A 16,794-nucleotide genomic window follows, 5' to 3' on the forward strand; every position below is an offset into this window, starting at 1 on the left:
GGACCAGACCGGACTCCAGGGGATCCCTGTGGTGACCCAAAGCCAGTTAATGCCCGCTGTCTGAATTTTCCTCCCTCTAAGGTGTGAAATCACCTCTCGGGAATACTGTGACTTCATGAGGGGCTATTTCCATGAGGAGGCCACACTGTGTTCCCAGGTATGGGGATGGGGGGGAGCTTTTTTCATGCAGTGTGGAATAGCGTGGGAATGGGGGGTTGATGAAAGGATTCCAGGTCTTTGAGGACCTGTGGATACCTTCCCAACCTTTCTCTGCCCCTTCTATCCCTTCTATCCCCAATAACTTGTTTTACTTCCTGGGATGCTGATCAGCCACTCTGTCCCCACAGGTGCACTGCATGGATGACGTCTGTGGCCTTCTGCCCTTTCTTAACCCCGAGGTTCCTGACCAGTTCTATCGTCTCTGGCTCTCCCTTTTCCTACATGCTGGGTAAGTCAATGCCCTCCTGGGCTAGGGCCTAAGGGCTTTTTTAGCCTCCAAGCGATGCGAGGTTGAATGTGCTGACCAGGCTGCAAGGCCTACTGCCCTTCTAGGTTTCACCATCCTCACTGTCCAGTTTTGGCAGGAACCAGGGTTAGGCATGGAGGGTCGGAAAGTAGATACTAACTTTTTTCCTCAAAGTCTGCATCTTATACAATAACCTAATCACACATACACATTTCTTTGGAGATCCTCAAAAAGTATACCTGAGGCTGATGAGTTAAAAAGCATTTATTAAACCATTACTGTGTGTTAAGTGCCACGTTTATCTCTGGGGATACAAACAGAAAAACACCTTCTAATGAGAGGGACAACATATGGACCTTAGTTCACCCTAGGTGGGGTGAACCTTAGGGTGTATGAGGGGAGGTGGGTGTCTATGTGGTTCTAAGTGTTCTGCTTGCCTTTCCTTAACAGGATCTTGCACTGCCTGGTATCTGTCTGCTTCCAGATGACGATCCTTAGGGATCTGGAGAAGCTAGCCGGGTGGCACCGCATATCCATCATCTACCTTCTGAGTGGTATCACAGGCAACCTGGCCAGTGCCATTTTTCTGCCCTACCGGGCTGAGGTAAGACTCCGAGGTGTTCCATGGGGCACAAACATCGTGGTGAGTCTGGATGCTGTTAGAATCTATCTGATCTCTCTGGCTCCCTTCACCTTGGCTTTACCACTGGCTCACTGGGTTACCCTTTGCCTTTCTGGGTTTCATTTTCTTTTTAAAGTGAGGGAGTTTTACTTGATCAGTAAGGATTCTTTGAGCTCTGACAGTCTATGTGCTACGTTCTAAGCATCCTTCTGTGACCCTGTGTCCTTGAATCCAGCTTTGTTTCCTATTTTTCTTGAATCTTATTTCCCTAACCAGACTGTAAGCTAGTCAAGTACAGGGCCTGTATCTTTTTCTTCATATCCCTCAAAGCTTAACTGAGCATATACTAGGTACTTGATAAAGACACCTTTGAAGCTTAGAGGCAGCATTATATAGGTGGCCCTCATTTCCTTTGGCAGACATAATTCTGAAAATGTACCTAAACAGAATTTTTTAAGTCAGAAACATTGAACCACTTTGTCCTTAGTACGCAATTGGACACTATAGGGGAGAATTTTAAAAAATTACCTTACAAAATCACTGCCCTCATGGACCTTGTAAACTCTTTTAAATGTATGGAGGAAATCTTGGCCCCAGGAAAGAAATTTTTACAAAATTCTTGCTTTTGGCTAGTTAGGGACTATAGGAATGAAATGGTGCATGTTATCAGATGGGAACGCTTTTTCATTTCCTTAACCGTTTTTCTTGGTTACAAAAGGAATAAGTGATATGTGGATGAGAGAGGGGGTAGGTGGCAGTATTATCCAGAAATGACTGGGATATTAAAAAAAAATTTTTAGTAAAACTTACTTACAAAATTTAAAAAAAGTAATGTAGGAGGGGGAATTAAGGAGTTCCAATCTTGATTCATTGTGACCTTACTCTCTTTTGGTTCTGTTTCCTGTTTTGTAAGATTGGACTTACAACCTCACATAAATTGTAAGAGATGTAAAAGGTTGACTAGAAAAGGTCTGTTCTTATTAAAAAGATTCTACAAATTGCATTACAAATCTTTTAAAGTGAAGAATTTCAGGTTTATTCATGAGAATTTAGAACCTTCCAATCAGGCAACTTTGAACCATGTCAAATCCTTGGTTCCTTTGAAAATTGTGATGAGGGTCAGTCAGTAAATTAAATTAAGGTTTTACCATGTTCCAATTAGGCAAAAAAAAAAAAAAAAAGCCAAACCCAAAAACTCCCCCTGCCCTGGAGGAACTCACAATCTAAAGGGGGATACAACACGCAAACTACTATGTACAAACAATCTATATATAGGATAGAGGGAAGGCTTCCTGGAAGAGGTGGTGGGATGGTGGCAGATGAGAGGTGCCCTAGGTACAGGTGCGCCTTCAGCAAAGCTGTCTGCCAGGGCACATCTAATCCCAACCTGTCCCGATCTACTCTCCCTCCTCCCTAATTTTTCATGTTCACTCCTAGGAGTCTTTGCTGACTCTGTCCCTCCCCCACGGGCCACCCCACAGCTCCCCTACCTCCTCTCCATCTCTCCCTGCAGGTTGGCCCCGCAGGCTCCCAGTTCGGCATTCTGGCATGCCTCTTTGTGGAGCTGTTCCAGAGCTGGCAGATCCTGGCCCGGCCTTGGCGAGCCTTCTTCAAGCTTCTGGCTGTGGTGCTGTTCCTCTTCACCTTTGGTCTCCTGCCCTGGATCGACAATTTTGCTCACATCTCTGGCTTCGTCAGTGGCTTCTTCCTTTCCTTTGCCTTCCTGCCCTACATCAGCTTTGGCAAGTTTGACCTGTACCGCAAGCGGTGCCAGATCATCGTCTTCCAGATCGTCTTCCTGGGGCTCCTCTCTGGCCTGGTGATCCTCTTCTACTTCTACCCAATCCGGTGTGAGTGGTGTGAGCTCCTCACATGCATCCCCTTCACAGACAAGTTTTGTGAGAAATATGAATTGGATGCTCAGCTCCACTGATCCAGGGCCGTGGGAGGTGGAACTTGGAAGGGGGGACAGTGGTACCGGAGCTGGGAGCTGTGTCTCCCTCTCCCCCAGGTGGGGACAGACCCGGATCCCATCCCACTGGCCAATCTTGCCCACCTCCCACCCGGGCTTCCACACTCGGCAGTGCAGCCTGGCCCTGCCTCATCTCACCATGACTCACATGTTTCCTGAAAACAGAATGATTGTGCCTTGTTCAGTTTTGTTGAACCCCTTTTATGCCTCCAGGTTTTTATTATACTAGTGTCCATAACTACCTTTTTAACTAGCCCAGCTGACGACCACCACGTGTGGCCAATAAATGAAACGGGAGCGTTTTAGCTGCCATTAACTCAGATGATATCTGTGTCTTTCTCCTTCCTAGGCTGCCAACCTCGATGGGGTAGTGGTGGGAAAGCTTCAAGAGCAACCAGAGAATAGTAACCATGGGTATTGGGGGCATTGGGATAGTACAGAGCCACAAAGTTGTGGAAGGCTCAGACTAGCTTTTCAAGAGGTCATTCAGACTAGGGTTGAAGAAAGGGCAAAATGATTACTTTTTACAACTGAAGGAAGGTAGGAACATGGTGGGAAATGGGCAAGGGGAAGCTGAGTCATGTCAGGAAAAAAGTGGCCCAAGCTCGCCAGCATGAGAAGAGATGCTTCTGGACGCTAGAGAGCAAAAGGATGCAGTGCCTCTCATCAATAGAAACAGGGTGTATAGAAATCGTAGCCCATTTCCTTTGTTTTACACAAAACAGAGGTCCACAGGGTTCAAATGCATCATCAAGTGCAGAGGAGGGACAGGTGGCAAACACAGCGAGAACATCAGAGGATGCTGGGCCCAGCAGGCAGGTCACCCCCAAGGCACCACGGTCCAAGTCTTCTTGCTCCTTGGGAGCTAACTCCCTCTTGACATCCCATTTCTCTCCAGTCATGCTCGGGGCTGGATGAAAATATCTCAGCAGGGTAGCAAAACTCCTGGGCTTGGAATGGTTGATAGCTGTAAAACAAGGAATATTCCAATAAGGCAACTCTGAATAGGTAAAATCTTTGGTTACGTTGCCACAAAGTAGGACCCATGATCTCCAGAGGAATGGGATGGATAATGTGTGACCTGAGGGCTCCCTATCTTTAATGGAACACTGGGACCAGGCAGACTGGAGGGAAATCACAGGGCATTTTGGTCAGGGTGGAGAGGGTGGTGGTGCTTTAGAGATATAGTGGACTAGATTAGGAAGAGGATGGACATAGGCCTTAACAGGTATACTGTTTAAAAAGAGGCACCTTTTAAAAGTCTGAAAGCAGTGGTCATGACTGGGGGGAGGGGGCAGCTGAAGAAGAGTCATTTGAGAAATAGCAGTCACTGGTCCCTGCCCTCAGAGACCCAAACTGACTTGTGTGGGAAGCAAAAGTGTGAGAGCGTGTTAAATGTTACGTTCAGTCAGAGTGGGTTTTACTTGGAGATTTTTAGGCCTTCGGAAGAGAAGCTCTGTAGGGAGTTTATGAACTCCCTCAGTGTTAACGCTATCACCTACATCTGGGGTGTCTAACTGTGATGTCACTGACCACCTGCCATCTCCAGCAGTGGGGACAACATGCCGCCTCCTTTCCTCCCCTTTGTAACAAGCCACGGGCATGTAGATATTGGTTAGCCAAGGTCAGAAGCAGACTCTGGGGCTGGGGGAACAAAGTGATGCTAAACATCTTATGAATAGCAATCGATGACCTCATGATTATACCTATTTCTATCATGTTTTAAGATTTACAGAGCACTTTTCCTCACAATAACTCTGGGTTGTCATGCAAAGATTATTAACTCAATCTGACAGATGAAGAATCTAGATATTTAGAGAGCCTTCAGCTGTCTATATGTGGAAAATAAAAATGTGACATCCAGCGTTAGCATTTAACATATGTGTGGGTGATAAGTGCTAAGCCAACACTTGAACCCCCAGGTCTTATGCTGTGGTAGAAAGAGCAAATGACTACAGAGGTGTGGGCTCAAACCCCAGCTCTTTCATTTAATAGCTGCCTCACCCTAGGCCAAGTATGTTAACCTTTCTTTTGCCTGGTTTCCTCATCTGTCAATGAAGCAGTTGGACCTAATGATCCCTAAGTTCCCATCTAGCTAAAAGGGAAAAAAAAAAAGGTCTATGAATCTCTGATTTTAAGTTGAATACTTTTCACCACCCTCTACCCATGTCACAAATCACCTGAATGAGAAGATGATTTATCCTGGCAGCCTCCTGCATCCTCCTTTCATCAAAAGGCTGGAAATAGCACAAAAATGATGACTATCACACAGACCAAGCCCACTGCCCAGTCCTAATTCCCTGGCCTAATCAGCTATGGGAATTATTACAAACTCAGAGGGCCCAAACTAGGGGACATTAGCCTAAGAAGGGAACAGAGCCCAGAGAGGCAGAGCACTGTGGCAGGGCTAGGGAAAGAAAGTATAACACTGGCATGAGCCTAAAGGGACTGAAGTAAATGTTGCAAAGGTCAACCCTATCCAGATCTTTGGAATAAGAAGGCTCTCCTGGTCCTTTTTACAAGTTCTTCTTAAGCATTACCTCATTTGTTCCTCAGTTTTTTGATAAAGGAGACCTCATCTCGGTTTCGGATGCCATACCTGAAAAAAGAACACTGGTTACTGGTCTGGGATCAGACACCACAGTGATTCCTTCACTGTCTAAGGCTCTGTCACAAAGGGCAAAGGAGGATTGTGGCTGGGGCCTGAAGCCCAGAGGAGCAGTAAAAACTCCTGCCCTAGTGCTAAGAGGATTAGAAAACTTAGTCCTTCTCTTCTCAACACTTCTGAGCCCTTTCTACATTTAACTCACTAACGTGAGGGAGTCACATGAGGGAAAAAGGTGATACGAAGTATCAAAGTCCATCTTTTTATCCTCAGATAATGTTATTACCTTCCTTCAGCTTGGTCCCTTTTGGTTCAGAGCTATTTCCATGGCTAACGGCCAACTCTGGACTAACAAGGATCACATTTCTAATGTGTGTTTTCCTTCTAATTTTCAACCACTAAGGCCTTTCAACCTTGTTCCATTTTCAAACCTTTGTCTGCCTTTTCCTTCTCTCTTCCCATTTGCTACAATGACTGTGGTCAGGCCAAGCTTTTAGGAAAGCTGCTGACAGCCAAACCTCCAAGAAGGAAGACATTTATCAATCAAACATTTATCAAGCCTCTGCAGAACCCTGTGTTGTTGTACATGTCTCCTGTACTGTGTACAGAACAATACCCTAGGAGTGCTGAGGGAGGAGAACACATACTCAGTCCTTCATACATTAAATGGGCACCTTGAATGTCTGGGATCATAGGTGATGTTAGTGTGGACAGGGACCCCAGAACTTCCTGCAGCATAAATGAAACGGACCACTTACTCTCGGAGTTTCTTCCCATCTTCAGTTAGCTTCTCTCCAGCAAAAGTGAGATGGTATGTTCTCCATATATATGACCTGAAGACCTCCCCAAGAATTTAAGGGAGTAAAGTCAAACATCAGAACTCAATGGAAAGGTAAGCAATGCCTGCTACCAAATACAGATCCCAAAGGACTCCTAACTATAGTTTTCCTCTATAGAGTAATACCATTTAAGTGTCCCTATTTGTCAGAGGAAAGAGACCCTGGAATAAACTAATAAACATTAGCTCTTCCCTAGGATCCTAGAGCTAGAGAACCTAGCTTTAAGAGGATCCTTTAGCAGCCTATCTTCACTGATATACTGTGACCACTATCTCAAGTAATTCTAAAGATCAAGAATTTCAAGTAAAAGAATCTTAGAGGTGGTCCAGTTCAAATTCTCACCTGGTAGAATCCCTTCTACATTTCATAGAATATTAGGGAGGACCTTTGAGTTCAATCCTCATTTTACAAATGGAGAAACAAGCCCAGAGATGGAAAGTAACTTTCCCAAGATCACACAGTGGGTTAGTGGCAGAGCCAGAATGATAAACGAGGTGCCCCAAATCCTAGTTTGCTGTTCAAAAATTATTCTCAAAGCTTGGTGGGGCCATAGAGGTCAGCTAGTCCAACCTCCTACCCAATACAGGCAACTATTTTTCAGCCGGGGAGGGGGGGGGGGGGCCCTGCACGGAAGGGTATCACTGAGTTTCTGCTTGGACACCCATAGTGATAGTGAGCATATCATCATATCAGGCAAGGTAGCCTTCTCTATATTAAGAATTTCTAATTATTTGATTATCCTTTTTTAAATTTATTTTTTATTTTTATTTTTTTATTTTTTAGGCAACTGGGCTTAAGTGACTCACCCAGGGTCACACAGCTAGTGTCAAGTGTTTGGTCTGAGGCCGGATTTGAACTCAGGTCCTCTTGACTTCAGGGCCAGTGCTCTATCCATTGCACCACCTAGCTGCCCTTTGTATTGTATTGGGGTTTTTTTGCTTCTTTTTTTTATGGTGAGGCAATCAGGGTTAAGTGACTTGCCCAGGGTCACACAGCCAGTAAGTGTTAAGTGTCTGAGGCTGGATTTGAACTCAGGTCCTTCTGACTCCCAGGCCAGAGCTCTATTCACTGAGCCACCTAGCTGCCCCATTATTTGATTATTCTTTCTGAGGTTGATCTGATATCTACATCTACCTCTTTGTCAAAACTTCCACTCCTACTCAAGCTAGGGGTCAAAGAAAAGATGATAAATCCTCTTTACTTTGACAACTCACCAACTGATATGCTGTATGCCTCCTTCCCGCTCCTGTTTGAGCTGCACATATCTCTGGATAGCCTTTTTTAGGTCCAAGGTTGTGGCATTTTGCACCACCACAACAGCTGAAATGTGGATACAGATAAAGTGTGTAAAAGTTCCCAATAGGCAACCTGCCCTGTCTACCTTATTTATCTTTAACCCAACTGCCCACAATGGGCTAGGGCTCTCCAGGAGGGAGAGGAATTGTGCCTCAGAGACTGCTGGGGAAGAAGTGGGCAGGAATCTTGGGACCCAGACGTGTTAAAACACTTCCACTGACTTTATTAGTCCTTGAGACACATTCCTTCCCCTCTCCAGTGTTAGCCTACTCTGTGTTTCATCCCCTCAATATTAATTTTTCAGCACTTAGCAAGTCTCACAAATCATTACAATAGACAAATATAAATGTTAAATATCTCCATGGTAGTAAAAAAAAGTATAATTAAGAAGTCCTTACGCATCACTTCTCCATCCACTTTGCAAACTCTGACAGTCATTGCTTGGCCATATTCCAGAGCTATCTGAGAATTTATCTCCTCCAAAGTGACCTAGAACACAATAATAACCAATTAGAGAAAAAAGATCATAGGATTTGAACTTAGAAAGGTTTTTGTAGATTATCTGGTAAGTGAGGCCCAATTTCTTTAAGGTTTACAAGGGACCCTCTTCACAAGAAGCCTATAAGGTAGACAGATCAAGTATCATTATCTTCATTTCAGAGGAGAAAACTGAGATTTTGGAAGGTTAAGGGGATTATATTTTACACACCTGATTTTAAATGGTAACACAAGTTTTTGGCACTTTCCACTGTGTTAGGCTGACAAAATAAGAGAGAGCTGAGCAGCAGCCATAGGCAGCTCCTGGCCTGTCTGACGCACACAGTACACAAACTCTACCTCTCATTTACTCAATTACACAGAGCTCACAAGCTAGAAATTCCAGAATCCACTTGGCTCCACTTATAGTTTTTGACTTATACTGCACCTCCCCCCCCATGTTTCCTTATTAGATTGTAAGCTCCCTGAGGGCAGGACCTGTCTTTCTTTGTAATTTTTGTATCCCCAGCGCTTAGCACAATGCCTGGCATGTAGCGGTCACCTAAAAGTTTCTTGAATACTTTTGACCCCTTCCTCGATAGTTACAGACATTTCAATACCTGGCAGATACTTTTCACACGTTTCTACACAGGGCCAGGGAGGAAAGGAGCCTTCGGGAGCCTGGGCTTGGGTCCTAGAGACCATCCTCATCCCCTTCCTCTCCTGCCTCTCCAACCTCCACCTTCCATACCTGGATAGGCAGGTCACAGAGCAGCGGATCCTGAACGATCATGGCGAGCCCCTCCTGAAACACATCCACCACCTCGGCGTGAGGCAGCGCCTCCTCTTCGTCATCCTCGTCTTCGCCGCCGCCGCCGCCGCCGCCGCCGCCGCTCGCAGCCTCCACCTCCTCCTTGGCGACCGGCAGCTTCTCCTCCATATCCCACTCCTCCATCTCCAAGCCTCTAAGCAAAAAACTTCCGGTGAGAGCCACCAAGAGAACACCTGAGAAACTGTGGAGAGAAGGGCGGGACTGCCGAAGAGGCTGCTGGGTAACGGCTATTGGTGGAAAGAGGGGGCGGGGCTTCCAACGGGAGGCTGGGGGATGGCCGTGGGTGAGAAGAGAGGGGAGGGACTGAGAAGGGGAGAGGTGGATGCAAGGACGATGGGGAACGACCATTGGTGTGGGGAGAGGGGCAGAGGGCCGCAGGGCCAATGGGGAACGGCTATTGGTGAAAAAGGAGGGGCGGGGATTCCCTAAGGGAGGCTGGGGAATGGACCTGGGTGAAAGGAGAGAGGCGGGGCCACTGCAAGGCCGATGGGGAACTGCTATTGGTGGGAGCAGAAGGGCGGGGCTGCAGTGGGTGAAATGAGAGCGGGCGGGGCTTATGGGGGGGGTTGCCGGCTGGCCGATGGGGCACGGCCATTGGTGGGAGCAGAGGGCTGGGGCATTTGCGGGGCGCTTGGGGAATGGCTATTGGTGGGAGCAGAGGGGCGGGGCTGTCGCGGGTTAATGAGGTCGAATCGCCGTTTGATGGTGGAGGCTGGAGAACCGCGGTGAAAATGCTGCTCTTCTGCCCGGGCTGCGGGAACGGGCTGATAGTGGAGGAGGGGCAGCGCTGCCACCGCTTCGCTTGCAACACGTGCCCTTACGTGCACAACATCACCAGGAAGGTGCGGGCGGGTCTGCTGGGGAGGAAAGGGAAGGGGCGCGTGCTGCAATGAAAAGAGCCTGGGGGCACCGTGTGGGTGTGGGTGTGGTGAGGAGGGAAAGCGTGATCTGGGACCTAGAGCTTTGGACCCGGAGGTGCAAACTCCGCCCCGGACCTTGACTAGCGGTGAGACTGGAGAACTCACCCCGGCCCTCCGAATGTGTGTCCTAAGGATCGGATTAGGCGGGTTCTGAGGACCCTTTCAGCTGTCAGTCTGTGGTCCTGACAACCTAAGCGAAGAGGAAAAGGAAAAGGAAAAGAGGAAAGTCGTCCGTGGGGTGGAGCAGGAGATTGTTCAGGGGGGTTCTCCACTTCCTCCTGGAAGAAGGAGGCCTGGGGAGACCAAGGGTGGGGGGGATAGGAAAGGGATTGTGTGAGATATAGAGTGGGAGCTGTAACAGTGCCAGGAAAATAGACTGTGGTAAGTAGAGCTAAAGTGAGGATATACAATTTAAGGTGACCAGTCAGTCAGTAAACATGGATTAAGCTGCCTACTGTGTGCCAGGAATTGTGTCAACTGATCTAACAACGCCATTTAAGGACTTTCTGAAAATATACATGTTTTCAATGTCAGAAAATTATACTGTCTCTCCCCTTTTTTTTTTTTTGGTATTTTTTTTTTTGTCTTTTTAATGACAAGTCACTTGTGTTACAAAGTGAAACCCGTTGTTGATTTTAAGCGGACACTTTTCAAACTTTAAGACATACAAATGTTTTGTCAGCCTCGTTGTTAGAGGTAAAAGAAAGGTAAAGGGGAGGACCAGCAGGAGTCTTTGAGGGCAAATGGGAAAGTTGATACTAAAAGAGTGGGATATCAAGGAGCCCTGGTTTTTCAAATAGTTGCTGGTTAAAGACTAAACCTATTAAATGGGTAAGGTGCTAAAGAGGAGAAACTAAGGGATTTTAGATTTGTCTGTTATACAACTTCTCATACTCTGTTTTTCAATCTCATGGTGACCTCCAGTCCCTCATTTCTTAATTCTTTCCCACATTGTCACTCTTGCACTAGTTATACTCTCTTGCCTTCCCCATCTTGACCCCTTTAGTGAATCAGTCCAACTCTAATGCTCATTTTCCCAACCTATTTCTTGACTTTTTTTTTTTAGGCAATTGGGGTTAAGAGTCTTGCCCAGGGTCACACAGCTAGTGAGTGTCAAGTGTTTGGTCTGAGGCCGGATTTGAACTCAGATCCTCCTGACTTCAGGGCTGGCGCTCGTTCCACTGCGCCACCTAGCTGCCCCCTATTTCTTGACTTTTAACTTTATGTTAAAGTTGGGCACTGTCGTCGGGGTGGAGTGGACACTGTCCCAAGCTTCAGGTTTTTTGGGCAGTTGTTTTCAGAGCTACTTCTGAGAGTGTGTAAGTTTTCAGTTTTTCCAAGGTAGTATGAATTAAGAAGAGGTGTGATCACTGTTCTCCTGCCCTGTCCTTTGGTCTGTGAGTAACCACAAGCACTCTTTTCTTCTCTGGAACCAGGGTCCCTGCTTCCTTGCAGCCACACACTCTAGTGTGCTAGTGCTCCTTCTTACCCTGGGACTGCGACCCAGACCTGTGTATGGGGTATGCAACAGAGTCCTGCTCTTAGTGCCAACAAAGGATCCCCTGTAATCTCCTTCTGCCGGTTGTCTGACTCCCTTACCATCTGTGGGCTGAGAGCTCTGGAAGTCAGGTTCAGTTGCCCCCAAGGCCAGCTGCTGTCCTGGCCTGGCATTGCCTGTGCTGGACTGTGCTCCACTCTCATCCTGGTGGACAGACCTTTCCTGCCAGCCTTTCACCCTGTCCTTTTGTTGGTTCTGCTGCTCCAGAATTCATTTTGAGTTGTTATTTTAGTGTCATTTGGAGGGAATTTGGGAGGGCTCAAGTGAGTCCTTGCCTCTACCCTGCCGTCTTGGCTCTGCCCTTTTACTATATACTCTTTGATCCAATGACACTGGCCTCTTTGGTGTTGCTTGTACAAGACACTCCATTTTTCACTACCATGTTTTAAAAAAAAAAATCAGTTCTCAGCTTAGCATTTTCTGCTTTCTCCCCCATTGAGGAAGCAAGGGGAAAAAATAACCCAGTTACAAACATGTATAGTCAAGCAAAACAGATTTCTGTATTAGTCATGTCTGAAAAATATGTGCCTCAACTTCTACTTTGAGTCAATCACTTGTCTATCTAGATGTGGGTAACGTGTTTCAACGTGAGTTCTTTGGAATTGTGGTCGATCATTGTATTGATCAGTGTTCCCAAGTTGTTCATAGCTGTTTGTCTTATAATATTATTGTTATTCAGGGGTGTTGGCATTTGACTCAGGATCTGATAGGTTACCTGGTCCTATCCCATGATTTTGCAGATGTGGAAATTGATAGCAAAAGAAAGGAAATGGTATGCTCAAGATCACACCTCTAGGAGAAAAGCGTAGATTCAGGCCCTGGTATTCTGACTTAACTACAATCCTCTTTCTGTTGGGTACCATTTGCTTCTTGGTTTTGATTGTCTTTGGTCTTCCCATGCTAATTTCTCTGGAGTGTCCTTATTTACACCTAAACTTCTTTTCTCCTATTTTATGGTCTCCCTTCAAGTGTCTGTGTTGACTGATAAATTTCCATCTGTTCGCTCGGTATGACTGAACCCTGTGTAGAGTTAAGTGATCTTGCTACGGCCTGGATGGGGCAGATGGGTGCCATTCTATCTTCTGGGGTTTTGATATGGTCATGTGGTTTGCTAGGTAACGAATCGCAAGTATCCAAAGCTGAAAGAAGTGGATGACGTGCTAGGGGGAGCCGCTGCCTGGGAGAATGTTGACTCCACTGCAGGTAAGAAGCAGGGCCTCCTTTCCCGGGCCCTGGCAAGTATATGAACCGCACTTGAGCCAGTGACATGGCTGCTGACCACTTCCCTTCACATCACACACTCAGAATTGTTCCTTACATAACAGAGGCCAGAGACCTTGAAATAATGTAGTGCTCAATATTTTTTTTGTAAGAGCTATTTCTCTAATACTTTAAAGTTTGCAAAGCATTTTACTTATAGCATTTCTGCTTTTTATACTGTACTACTTCTCAAAGAAAATGTACCTCTCATTCACTTTTTAAATTAAGATTAGGGAATATAAAATTTACTTTAATAAATACAACAAATGACAAATATTCTTCACTTGTATTACCTATCGCTTAAGAGAAAAAGATCAGGCTCGGGTCAGGGGGAGTGGGGGAGATAGAAGAGGAAGGGGAGTGATAATAATAGCCTCGATGTGTATCAGACCTGGGAGGCAAAGCACAAGCCCGTTTGTTAATATTTCTCTTTTAAGAAAGTATATCTGTAGATTAAAAAAAGGAAAAAACTTTGTTAGAATTTGTTATGGAAAGCTTTAATGCCTGTCGAAAGTTTGAAAGCACCAATGTTTTTGGAATTCTCTTTTCCTAAAAGGGTATTGAAAAAATTCTCAAAACAAATGAATTTTGATTAAGCTCACTTTTAAAAATACCTGCCACACAGCACTTTTTGGAGATATGGAATGTGCTGTAAAAGCTATCATTACAACATTAAGCTGCACTAAGACTTATGGGACACTCTGTATATAGCTTCTTTCCAGTCCTTACTTTATAATTAAGCCCTCAGCCTTGTGGCATAGCATCTCTGCTGGCCTTGTAGGATAGCATCTCCACTGGCAACGTGAGCAGGGGCTTGGAACAGTGCTTCCAAATTGAGGTAGTTGATGTCATCATTTCTCAGTTGGGTCTGAATGCTCTGAACTTTGATTTGGCTTTACACATTGTCCCTTTTCCAGGTATCTTCTGGTCAGTGGTGGGGGAAAAGCCAGTTTTATTTCCTTGCTTTCCTTGGTATTTTTATTTCTGTAAAGGCTGAAGTAGGGGGATGGTCCTAAGGTGGGATTAAGGCCTCCCGGAAAGTCCACAGCGCAGTCCACCTTTGCCCCATGGTGAGTGGTGCCCTTCACTGAGAACCAGTTGGTTTCCTGGTTGGGCATAGAACAGAGCAGAAACGACAAAGATAGCGTCAGGAGCTGAGCCAGGCCTCTCCCTGTCGCCTCTCAGGCCACACTGGCGTTTGGTGCTCATCGCCAGTACAGAAAGGACACCTCAAAGGCACTTGTTTAATAGTGGGCCAGTAGTATTTTTGTATGAGAAGGAAGAAAGGACTTTTAAAATTAAGTTTGATGGCGCATTTATTTTCCTCTGCAGAGCCGTGCCCCAAATGTGAACACCCTCGAGCCTACTTCATGCAACTTCAGACTCGTTCTGCGGATGAGCCTATGACTACTTTCTACAAGTGTTGCAATGCACAATGTGGACATCGCTGGCGGGACTAGGCCCACATGCCCACTGTTCCCTGGTTGCTGTGTGACTCAGAGATAGCTCCCAGTTGGGAATGTATATTATGTAACATATGGAAATAAATGGTGGAAATCTTTTGTGTGGCAGTAAGCTAATTTTCTCTTGGGAACTGTGGTCCAAGAGGAAGGAAACAATGAACAGCCTAATGTACTGGACAGAATTGGCCTCGCTAATGTGGAATCCAGGGATACCCTCATTTAATGGAGTTGTTCATTGATTCCTTGAAAACAATACATTAGGCAAAACGTAGGAGGCACTAAGTTCCATAGAAACAGTTACAATTTGTGAGATATGTAGCCAAATTCAGAATATAAAAGCTTAACATTTTTTTTAAAGACTTGAAACTATTGAAAACTATTACTGGTTTTCCTCTCTACAACGTGCCCCTTCCTTGCTCGAGAGATACAGATAAGTGAGGCAAAGGCAGGGACGAGTGGCTCCGCACTTATCGCTCAGTCAGTGCAGTAGTTGGGGAGGGTGAAAGGGCCCCATCAGAGTAGGACGAGGTCTGCGTTATCCTTCCCAATTCTACTTGTAGGCAGGACCTGATTTTGCTGATAATACTGTAGATCTAGCAACTATTTACTGAATGGCCTAAGTATTAAAAGCTTTCTGTTGCAATATTTTCTATTTTCTGCCAATTTAAAAGTGGGAGTGGAGGGACTTTATATTTCATTTTTTTCCCTCTGGGTTTTACTTGATTGTGATAGAGCATTACAATTTATTAACATTATTTTGAAATAATTCAGTAATTCAATTCAACAAAGATTAAACACTATGTACATGACAATGTGCTTCATGTTGGGGATAAAATCCAAATAACTACCCTCAAGAGCCTGACGTTGTTTTTGGGGGATAAAACATGATCAAAAAAGTCTAATACAGGTAAGAGAAGCTTTCATGAAAGTAAAATGGTATAGTTTCCATGGCTGGCATGGTGGACTTGAAGTGTTTGAATCCTGTTCCTGATGCCTGTTAGCTGGGTGATGACACACTTCTCAGAGCCTCAGTTTCTTCATAGGCAAAATGAGAATAATACTATCGGTTATACCCACCCTACAGGGTTGTTGGAAGGCTCAAATGAGACAATAGGAGTAAAGATCTTTGCAAACTTTAGAGCATTAAAGTTTAGAGCCTTTGTTTTATAAATGGGGAAAATGAGGTCTGGAGATGATAATTTTCTTGCTCACAGCTGAGCATCTAATTAGAAGCAGAGCTGGGGCTAGCATCCAAGTCTTTGGACTCTGCTAACCTTTTTCATTTTACCAAAGTCTTAGATAATTATCCTATTAAAGCATCCTTATTGCATTGTAAAGCAATTGGGGGAAAAATTTTGTTCCCTTAATAAGGTGAACATTTCCTCTAATTTTCATTTCTTTAAGAAATATAGATGTATGAATCTATGAAGTCCTGAGTTGAGTTTTCACTATATTTTCTTTTAGCATTTGTTCTTTGAGGTGATTGTAAACAACATAAGATTAGAGTAAATGTTTATGGAATCAAAGAGAATGGGTCCTTAGTACTAGTGAAACTAGCAGACTTATCAGTCTGTTAACACTGACTTCATTTTTGGATTTCAAAAGATTCCACTCATTTAATTAGTCTGAGTCCTGTTGGGAAGTAAGTGGTTCACGTGACTCAGCAATTTTCACCTAACAGCTATAAGCTAGCAGCCTATTTTCATATATCCTGTGAAAAAAATCCCTGGGTCTCTCCTAATTTCCTTTTCTTTTTATTATTTTCTTTTATTTTCTTAGTTTTTAACATTAACTTTTATAAGATTTTGAGTTCCAAATTTTTTCCCCATCTCTCCCCTCTCCCCCAAGATGGCATGCATTCTGATATAGGCTATACATATACAATCATATTAAATATATTTCCACATTAGTCGTGTTGTGAAAGAAGAATCAGAACAAAAGGGAAAAACCACGAGAGAAAAAAAAAACAAAAGAATAGTGTGCTTCAATCTGCATTCAGACTCCATAGTTCTTTCTCTGCATGTGGGTAGCATTTTCCATTGTGAGTCTTTTGGAATTGTCTTAGATCGTTGCATTGCTGAGAAGAGCTAAGTCAATCAGAGCTGGTCATCACACAGTGTTGCTGTTATTGTGTACAATGTTCTCCTGGTTCTGCTCGCTTCACTGCATCAGTTCATGTAAGTCTTTCCAGGTTTTTCTGCTCATTTCTTATAGCACAATAGTATTCCATCACAATCATATATGACAACTTGTTTAGCCATTCCCTAATTGATGGACATCCCCTCAATTTCCAATTTTTTGCCACCAGAAAAAGAGCTGCTATAAATATTTTTATACATGTGGGTTCTTTTCCCGTTTTTATGATCTCTTTGGAATATAGACCTAGAAGCAGTATTGCTGGGTCAAAAGTTATGCATAGTTTTATAGCCCTTTGGGCATAGCTCTAAATTGCTCTCCAGAATGCTAACTCCTTTTTCAACAAGT

At 44.6% G+C, this 16,794-nt stretch overlaps 3 protein-coding genes across 5 annotated transcripts in view; 2 read left to right on the top strand and 1 right to left on the bottom strand.

Moving 5' to 3' along the window:
- LOC114043670 (inactive rhomboid protein 1) overlaps positions 1 to 3,382 on the top strand; it is a 48,498-nt gene extending 45,116 nt beyond the window's left edge. For both annotated transcript variants that reach the window (XM_027862746.1, XM_027862747.1), the window contains exons 15-18: positions 82 to 157; positions 348 to 448; positions 917 to 1,070; positions 2,602 to 3,382. In XM_027862746.1, the coding sequence (XP_027718547.1) occupies positions 82 to 157; positions 348 to 448; positions 917 to 1,070; positions 2,602 to 3,021 (751 nt within the window). In that variant the 3' untranslated portion in view covers positions 3,022 to 3,382. The remainder of the gene's footprint in view (positions 1 to 81; positions 158 to 347; positions 449 to 916; positions 1,071 to 2,601) is intronic.
- A 339-nt stretch (positions 3,383 to 3,721) lies between these two features.
- LOC114043671 (U11/U12 small nuclear ribonucleoprotein 25 kDa protein) lies at positions 3,722 to 9,309 on the bottom strand. Of its 2 annotated transcripts, XR_003569138.1 has the most exons (7): positions 9,029 to 9,300; positions 8,199 to 8,289; positions 7,719 to 7,824; positions 6,424 to 6,498; positions 5,601 to 5,659; positions 5,241 to 5,297; positions 3,722 to 4,027 (listed from the first exon to the last, which is right to left on the bottom strand). XR_003569138.1 is itself a non-coding variant. In XM_027862749.1 (6 exons), exons 1-5 carry the CDS (start codon positions 9,230 to 9,232, stop codon positions 5,602 to 5,604), a joined length of 534 nt encoding a protein of 177 aa, XP_027718550.1. In that variant the 5' UTR covers positions 9,233 to 9,309; the 3' UTR covers positions 3,722 to 4,027; position 5,601. The 2 variants fall into 2 exon arrangements, 1 of the variants encoding a protein (XP_027718550.1); XM_027862749.1 differs by lacking the exon at positions 5,241 to 5,297 and having other exon boundaries at positions 9,029 to 9,309.
- A 491-nt stretch (positions 9,310 to 9,800) lies between these two features.
- LOC114043860 (DNA-directed RNA polymerase III subunit RPC10) lies at positions 9,801 to 14,409 on the top strand. Its single transcript, XM_027863085.1, has 3 exons — positions 9,801 to 9,951; positions 12,703 to 12,790; positions 14,180 to 14,409. Exons 1-3 carry the CDS (start codon positions 9,841 to 9,843, stop codon positions 14,305 to 14,307), a joined length of 327 nt encoding a protein of 108 aa, XP_027718886.1. The 5' UTR covers positions 9,801 to 9,840; the 3' UTR covers positions 14,308 to 14,409.
- Positions 14,410 to 16,794: the final 2,385 nt, after the last annotated feature.

Source organism: Vombatus ursinus, unplaced genomic scaffold (genome assembly GCF_900497805.2).
Source record: "Vombatus ursinus unplaced genomic scaffold, bare-nosed wombat genome assembly UNPS02014770.1, whole genome shotgun sequence".
Taxonomy (NCBI): Eukaryota; Metazoa; Chordata; class Mammalia; order Diprotodontia; family Vombatidae; genus Vombatus; species Vombatus ursinus.

Excerpts from the sequence above, each read along its gene's own strand:
- LOC114043860 (XM_027863085.1), top strand. The coding sequence starts at position 9,841 with ATGCTGCTCTTCTGCCCGGGCTGCGGGAACGGGCTGATAGTGGAGGAG. Across the intron at positions 9,952-12,702 it reads TGCACAACATCACCAGGAAG|GTAACGAATCGCAAGTATCC; the intron begins GTGCGGGCGGGT and ends GTGGTTTGCTAG. Across the intron at positions 12,791-14,179 it reads GAATGTTGACTCCACTGCAG|AGCCGTGCCCCAAATGTGAA; the intron begins GTAAGAAGCAGG and ends TTTCCTCTGCAG.
- LOC114043671 (XM_027862749.1), bottom strand. The coding sequence starts at position 9,232 with ATGGAGGAGTGGGATATGGAGGAGAAGCTGCCGGTCGCCAAGGAGGAG. Across the intron at positions 7,825-8,198 it reads AGTGGATGGAGAAGTGATGC|CTGTTGTGGTGGTGCAAAAT; the intron begins GTAAGGACTTCT and ends TCCACATTTCAG. Across the intron at positions 6,499-7,718 it reads GGCATACAGCATATCAGTTG|GTCATATATATGGAGAACAT; the intron begins GTGAGTTGTCAA and ends GGAGGTCTTCAG.